This window comes from Pecten maximus, unplaced genomic scaffold (assembly GCF_902652985.1).
Source record: "Pecten maximus unplaced genomic scaffold, xPecMax1.1, whole genome shotgun sequence".
NCBI lineage: Eukaryota > Metazoa > Mollusca > Bivalvia > Pectinida > Pectinidae > Pecten > Pecten maximus.
In genome coordinates this window covers 13,449-21,672 of record NW_022982733.1, presented here as the reverse complement: position 1 = coordinate 21,672, position 8,224 = coordinate 13,449, and the positions used below count along the sequence as shown (strand labels likewise).

Genomic DNA, 8,224 nt, shown 5'->3' with positions numbered 1-8,224 from the left:
ACTATGTTGAGGAATCACTAATATACGTCACTGAAGGAAAGGGAGTCGACTACATATATACGTCACTGAAGGAGAGGGAGTCGACTACATATATACGTCACTGAAGGAGAGGGAGTCGACTACATATATACGTCACTGAGGGAAATGGAGTCGACTACATATATACGTCACTGAAGGAGAGGGAGTCAGCTACATATATACGTCACTGAAGGAAAGGGAGTCGACTACATATATACGTCACTGAAGGAAAGGGAGTCGACTACATATATACGTCACTGACGGAGAGGGAGTCGACTACTTATATACGTCACTGAAGAAAAGGGAGTCGACTACATATATACGTCACTGAGAAAAAGGGAGACGACTACATATGTACGTCACTGAGAAAAAGGGAGTCGACTACATATATACGTCACTGAGAAAAAGGGAGACGACTACATATGTACGTCACTGAGAAAAAGGGAGTCGACTACATATATACGTCACTGAGAAAAAGGGAGACGACTACATATGTACGTCACTGAGAAAAAGGGAGTCGACTACATATATACGTCACTGAAAGAAAGGCATAATTGAAGGAATTGAATGTTAAATCGACCCTACCTGTGTATAGTGTCCGACATTAGAAAAGACATTACTCCCGCCCAAGGTGAAGGCTGACACCTCGCTTTGCCAGGCATCCATCGCATTTGTCCATGACGTCTGACCAATCGCTATGTTCTGCCCCACAGTAAAGCGTCCTGGAAGATCACAGTGTCTCTAATTCCCAAACTCAGACTGATTTTAAACTTCAAGAAGTATATAAGTAAGTACGTATGATGACGTGATGATTCTGATCCGCCAATACGTATGTAGCGCTCAGCCCTTATACAGCGCAACTTTGGCTACTATTGCTCGTCCTGATTGTCTAGGCCAAGTTGTTCAAAAGGTGATTCGCTTAGTCATTTAATTAGTGAAAATCCTCAATATTCCTTAGAATAAGCAGATAGGACGAGACTGAAGAGTGCTACAGAATTTCATCAGATTTTGTAGTTTAGTCAGAAATGATTTTATCTTTATATTAAAATTTTTGTTAAACTGCGATTAGCCTATTCACCTTTTGAACAACTTGGCCCTGGTTTAACTGGAAATTAAAACAACTTTAAGTGTCACAAAATGAAGTTATTAGATTTGTGCTTTTAATTCTTAGAATTCCGAGTTCATTCAGAATCGCAGTCAAAACATCTAGGACAACCAAAAGGAGAACGAGATTTCTTATGGCGGATGTTGGTTGAGCAGACACAGTAAAAATAATTGTTTGTTTGTGTATACAATATTCCAAGCATGACAGTCATATGAATTGTTCATACTCTAGCTACTTCACATTGTGTTTTATTATTCCATATTTTCATATATCTTCCTAGCGGAACCAATAACAAGGACGTTCTCGGTAATCCTGGTTGTAAGGGCAACAGAAATATATACAATTTGTTTCAAATTTTTCATAGCAACAGTTCTAACTTTATAGTGCCAAAATGAATTAATCATTTTTATCATGACAAGTTACAAACGTTTGATAACATTTTGTCCTTTCTAATCAACGATAATTTTACATCAATATAATATGTTTTATATTGTAATCAATCAGATGTATCATTCTGAACATGTGGTGCTCTGTATTATGTACTATAATGAGATTCTTGTATCTTTTTACCGATAAACTAGAAGAATCTACAATGTAATTTGAATTTAAGTTTGCCCGTGCGGCGGAATAGGCATACAGAATCTTCTCTCCTAAAACAGCTTATTTAAAATGTTAATAGAGATATACCAACTGTACCCCTATACCCTACTCTGGTTCTCACCTCTCGACACCAGACTACCTGAGATATACCAACTGTACCCTATACCCTACTCTGGTTCTCACCTCTCGACACCAGACTACCTGAGATATACCAACTGTACCCCTATACCCTACTCTGGTTCTCAGCTCTCGACACCAGACTACCTGAGATATACCAACTGTACCCTATACCCTACTCTGGTTATCACCTCTCGACACCAGACTACCTGAGATATACCAACTGTACCCTATACCCTACTCTGGTTATCACCTCTCCACACCAGACTACCTGAGATATACCAACTGTACCCTATACCCTACTCTGGCTCTCACCTCTCGACACCAGACTACCTGAGATATACCAACTGTACCCTATACCCTACTCTGGTTATCATCTCTCCACACCAGACTACCTGAGATATACCAACTGTACCCTATACCCTACTCTGGTTATCACCTCTCGACACCAGACTACCTGAGATATACCAACTGTACCCTATACCCTACTCTGGTTATCATCTCTCCACACCAGACTACCTGAGATATACCAACTGTACCCCTATACCCTACTCTGGTTATCATCTCTCGACACCAGACTACCTGAGATATACCAACTGTACCCCTATACCCTACTCTGGTTCTCACCTCTCGACACCAGACTACCTGAGATATACCAACTGTACCCTATACCCTACTCTGGTTATCACCTCTCCACACCAGACTACCTGAGATATACCAACTGTACCCCTATACCCTACTCTGGTTATCACCTCTCCACACCAGACTACCTGAGATATACCAACTGTACCCCTATACCCTACTCTGGTTCTCAGCTCTCGACACCAGACTACCTGAGATATACCAACTGTACCCTATACCCTACTCTGGCTCTCACCTCTCGACACCAGACTACCTGAGATATACCAACTGTACCCTATACCCTACTCTGGTTATCATCTCTCCACACCAGACTACCTGAGATATACCAACTGTACCCCTATACCCTACTCTGGTTATCATCTCTCGACACCAGACTACCTGAGATATACCAACTGTACCCCTATACCCTACTCTGGTTATCACCTCTCCACACCAGACTACCTGAGATATACCAACTGTACCCCTATACCCTACTCTGGTTCTCACCTCTCGACACCAGACTACCTGAGATATACCAACTGTACCCCTATACCCTACTCTGGTTATCACCTCTCCACACCAGACTACCTGAGATATACCAACTGTACCCCTATACCCTACTCTGGTTCTCAGCTCTCGACACTCCATTACCTGGGATATACCAACTGTACCCCTATACCCTACTCTGGTTCTCACCTCTCGACACCAGACTACCTGAGATATACCAACTGTACCCTATACCCTACTCTGGTTCTCAGCTCTCGACACTCCATTACCTGGGATATACCGACTGTAGCTATCGTCGTGTCCAAACTGACAGTTCTCTGCCCACTTCTGTGCAATCATCGCCACTTCATCATCCCAAGACTGTGAAGACAACGACAGGTATCACCACTAATGCTTATAAATACCTGTATTACATACTATCGTTCAAAAACAGATACATATATATCAAAGTAATAGGTACCGATATTTTATCAGAAACTACACGCATTAACGATCACACATGATGACTGATTGATAGATTTTAACATAATCGGCAGTTATCAAACTCTACAAAGTTTATTTGATATCAAGTGAGCTTTCGTCCTTAGGTGTCGTTTCCATAGAGAGGAAATACGAACGGCCCTAATTAACTCAACGACTCATTTACATACATCTGCCCTGGTATCGTCAATGGCACTGCCAATCTTAAGCAATTTGTATCAATAGAATTTAACCGAAATTACCATTGTCCTCATGTTGGTGGCAGTCGGTGACACGTCACGGCGGTAACCATTGTGATGATCTACTATAAAGGTTTTGTCGTTTGCAGAGATACCTGGCGTAAAGAGAAACGATTTCATGAAGTAGTTAGTTATCTCGGAATGATTCGATGTGTTTGATTTAAGGACTGTGCCTCATTTTGACTGCGTATATGGTAGTATGTCCGCAGTTGGTAACGAACATGTTCTATGGTTAGCGCGATAGCGCTCCATTGTTGCCAACTGCGGACATACTACCGTATACGTAGTAAAACTGAGGTACAATCCTTTACATGAAAGGTTTACATCAAACAAATCATTGAAATACCGTACGAAGAAAATAAATGTCGGGATGTGTTGCGATGTTGGTAACTACGGCAGCTGTGGTTTATAAAATAACATATTTCTAGTGAATCCACGTAAATACACCAGTATAGTTAATAAAATTAAAAGAAAAACCTCAACACTCTTCTTTGATATCTTTTAAGTTTTTAATCAATTGGCATATTCAAAATCCACAATTTCAGTCCCGGATTAAATATGGGTGTCAAGCAGAGCGTGTATTGACACAGATTTAGCAATGACGTGGTCGAATATTTTAGGAGCTGTCCGATACAGCCTTTTGTTGTTAGTCTACTTCAAGGAGAATTTAAATATGCACCCATGCATTTCCGAAATATTCAGTATACTTTCTTACAAAATACTCATTTGACTTTAGCTTTTTGTACAGAGATCATCGGGTAACAGGAGAAAACCCTAAAATTGCTTCAATCAGTTTTTTCAAAATGGCGCCGTCTAGTTAGCGTTTCGTGGCGTCACAAAGAGACGACGTCTTGAAGACAGATTTTCGATGTTCCGCGAATGAGAGTTACCTATATACGATGCTTTATTTGTATTGACGTAAACCATGGGGGCGGTGGTTTTTGAAGTTACTGAGGAGGAGTTCCTGATATATTCGGCACCATGTGACATGACTTCCCTGCGTTCAAATGTATGTTGTACTGTAGGGATAAAATATGGAACTTACCAGCAGATGTGACATGACTTCCCTGCGTATGTTGTACTGTAGGTAATATGTAACTTACCAGCAGATGTCACATGACTTCCCTACGTATGTTGTACTGTAGGTAATATGGAACTTACCAGAAGATGTGACATGACTTCCCTGTGTACGTTGTACTGTAGGTAATATGTAACTTACCAGAAGATGTGACATGACTTCCCTGTGTACGTTGTACTGTAGGTAATATGTAACTTACCAGAAGATGTGACATGACTTCCCTGCGTATGTTGTACTGTAGGTAATATGGAACTTACCAGAAGATGTGACATGACTTCCCTGCGTACGTTGTACTGTAGGTAATATGGAACTTACCAGAAGATGTGACATGACTTCCCTGTGTACGTTGTACTGTAGGTAATATGGAACTTACCAGAAGATGTGACATGACTTCCCTGCGTATGTTGTACTGTAGGTAATATGTAACTTACCAGAAGATGTGACATGACTTCCCTGCGTATGTTGTACTGTAGGTAATATGGAACTTACCAGAAGATGTGACATGACTTCCCTGCGTACGTTGTACTGTAGGTAATATGGAACTTACCAGAAGATGTGACATGACTTCCCTGCGTACGTTGTACTGTAGGGATAATGTGGAACTTACCAGCAGATGTCACATGACTTCCCTGCGTACGTTGTACTGTAGGTAATATGTAACTTACCAGCAGATGTCACATGACTTCCCTGCGTACGTTGTACTGTAGGTAATATGTAACTTACCAGAAGATGTCACATGACTTCCCTGCGTACGTTGTACTGTAGGTAATATGTAACTTACCAGCAGATGTCACATGACTTCTCTGCGTACGTTGCACTGTAGGTAATATGTAACTTACCAGAAGATGTCACATGACTTCCCTGCGTACGTTGTACTGTAGGGATAATGTGGAACTTACCAGAAGATGTGACATGACTTCCCTGCGTACGTTGTACTTTAGGGATAATGTGGAACTTACCAGAAGATGTCACATGACTTCCCTGCGTACGTTGTACTGTAGGTAATATGTAACTTACCAGAAGATGTCACATGACTTCCCTGCGTACGTTGTACTGTAGGTAATATGTAACTTACCAGAAGATGTGACATGACTTCCCTGCGTACGTTGTACTGTAGGGATAATATGGAACTTACCAGCAGATGTCACATGACTTCCCTGTGTACGTTGTACTGTAGGTAATATGTAACTTACCAGAAGATGTGACATGACTTCCCTGTGTACGTTGTACTGTAGGGATAATGTGGAACTTACCAGCAGATGTCGCCGAGGAAGACGCGCTTATACAGGCAGTGTGATCGCTGATGTGGTTAAACTTGGCGTCACAGTTCTGGAAATATAAGATATATACAAAGTTACTAGACAATGTCTGCTAAACCAACACAAGTCTTAAAGAAACAAGATAAAATAGTTGTGAATGGATTGTATAACACCAAGAGAAATTTCCATAGTGAAATGGTGGTATCATATCCTTTCTACACCTGATATCGAATATTAGTTATATGGTTTACTACTACTAACCGACTATGGAACCATATTAGGAGGTTCGGTTGAATGCTGGCCGAAAACCCCTATTGATTTACTGGCCAACTAAGGCTCCATAAGGTAAGTAGCGATATACCGAATTTATCGCACCCTTTTGATATCCCCTTTTGATACCCCTTGGCATATTTTGTCCATAAGTCTTCCAGGTAGAAATGCGATAGGGCTTCAACTAATCTACAGAAGTTCTCAGAACTCCCGTTTTGACCAGACGAATTCGGAGATTAATTGTTCCAGTTCATCTTTTTCTCTACGTGAATCTTCTTCCTTTGTATATTCTTCCTTTTGTCGTCAATGTCTCCTAGGATCGTCCGCCGAAATCGTGCCATATTTGTCAATAAACCGAGTCGCCAAAACGCCTGACGTTATGTTAATCGGGAAGTCAACTACTTTCGACCAGCATAGGAGAGGTAACTCTTACAAATAATTTTGGATGTTTTAAAATATTTCAGGACGAATCTGTACGAAAAATCGCACAGGAAAATGCTCGTTCGGGGATATTCAGGAATGCGTATTTTAGAATTGATTTGCCTAAATTTGGAAATGACAGACAAGGGCCGCCATATTGCCCCTAAGAAATATTGCTGACCCTCTATATTCTCACAGGGGGTCACCATGTGACCAGATTTCAACCAATCAAATGTAACAATGATGTCCGAGCTGTGATGATAACGAGACGCTCATAACACTAAAAACAGCAAAATGATAATTTAAATCTGTAAATTACAAAATATATTCATAACACTAAAATACATACTGTGATCAATTGTCAACGGTTCATAGTTGAAGCCATGGGCCAATAACATGTTGATAATCAAATAGTAATGGCAGAGAAATTGTAAAGAAGTTTTCGTTAAAGTAACATTATAAAAAATCGCACTTATCTTATTGAAATCCATATACACCGTCATGTTAAAGAAATATTAAAGTGGATGACGAAGTAAAGAGTGCATAAATATGATATATATATATACCCGGATAGTCCCTCCAGTGGTTCATTTTACTAATACAGGTTGTAGGAAATATAAATACAATGTTATATAACTCACGGTGGAACGCCTGTATCTTCTGAACGGATTGGAATTGTCAACACTGGACGACAAGGCCACTGAAAAAAAAACAAAGTAAGCTATTGTAATGATAAAGTATCTGTAATAGTTTGCATTTCGAGTCGTAATACCAGGACAGATATATTAGGATCGATACATTGAGTTGCCTATCAAACATAAACGTATTGTGTTTGTAAATATTTAATTATTCACAAGTGCAGGATAGGAGATACTATGTCCAATTACCGTTAAACCAAAGTTAAGGAATGTTGATAAAACTCGCTCCAAGGCGTTTAAACCCAACTTAAGTAATACTGATAAAACTCGCTCCAAGGGGTTTAAACCAAACTTAAGTAATTCTGATAAAACTCGCTCCAAGGAGTTGAAACCCAACTTAAGTAATACTGATCAACTCGCTCAAAAGGCTTTAAACCCAACTTAAATAATACTGATAAACCTCGCTCAAAGGGGTTTAAATCCAGCTTAAGTAATACTGATAAACCTCGCTCTAAGGAGTTTAAACCCAACTTAAGTAATACTGATAAAACTCGCTCTAAGGCGTTTAAACCCAACTTTAATAATACTCATAAACTCGCTCAAAGGGGTGTAAACCCAACTTAAGTAATACTGATAAACTCGCTCAAAGGGGTGTAAACCCAACTTAAGTAATACTCATAAACTCGCTCAAAGGGGTGTAAACCCAACTTAAGTAATACTGATCAACTCGCTCAAAGGGGTGTAAACCCAACTTAAGTAATACTCATAAACTCGCTCAAAGGGGTGTAAACCCAACTTAAGTAATACTGATAAACTCGCTCAAAGGGGTGTAAACCCAACTTAAGTAATACTGATAAACTCGCCCAAAGGGG

At 40.1% G+C, this 8,224-nt stretch overlaps 1 protein-coding gene across 1 annotated transcript; it reads right to left on the bottom strand.

The window, feature by feature from the left end:
• Positions 1-564: 564 nt before the first annotated feature.
• LOC117320873 (cysteine-rich venom protein pseudechetoxin-like) lies at positions 565-7,414 on the bottom strand (the record flags this gene model as incomplete). Its single annotated transcript, XM_033875355.1, has 5 exons — positions 565-740; positions 3,238-3,328; positions 3,691-3,782; positions 6,019-6,094; positions 7,356-7,414. Coding segments are annotated over 5 exons (470 nt in total), but the record flags the coding sequence as incomplete, so codon positions are not given.
• Between the last annotated feature and the right edge of the window lie 810 nt (positions 7,415-8,224).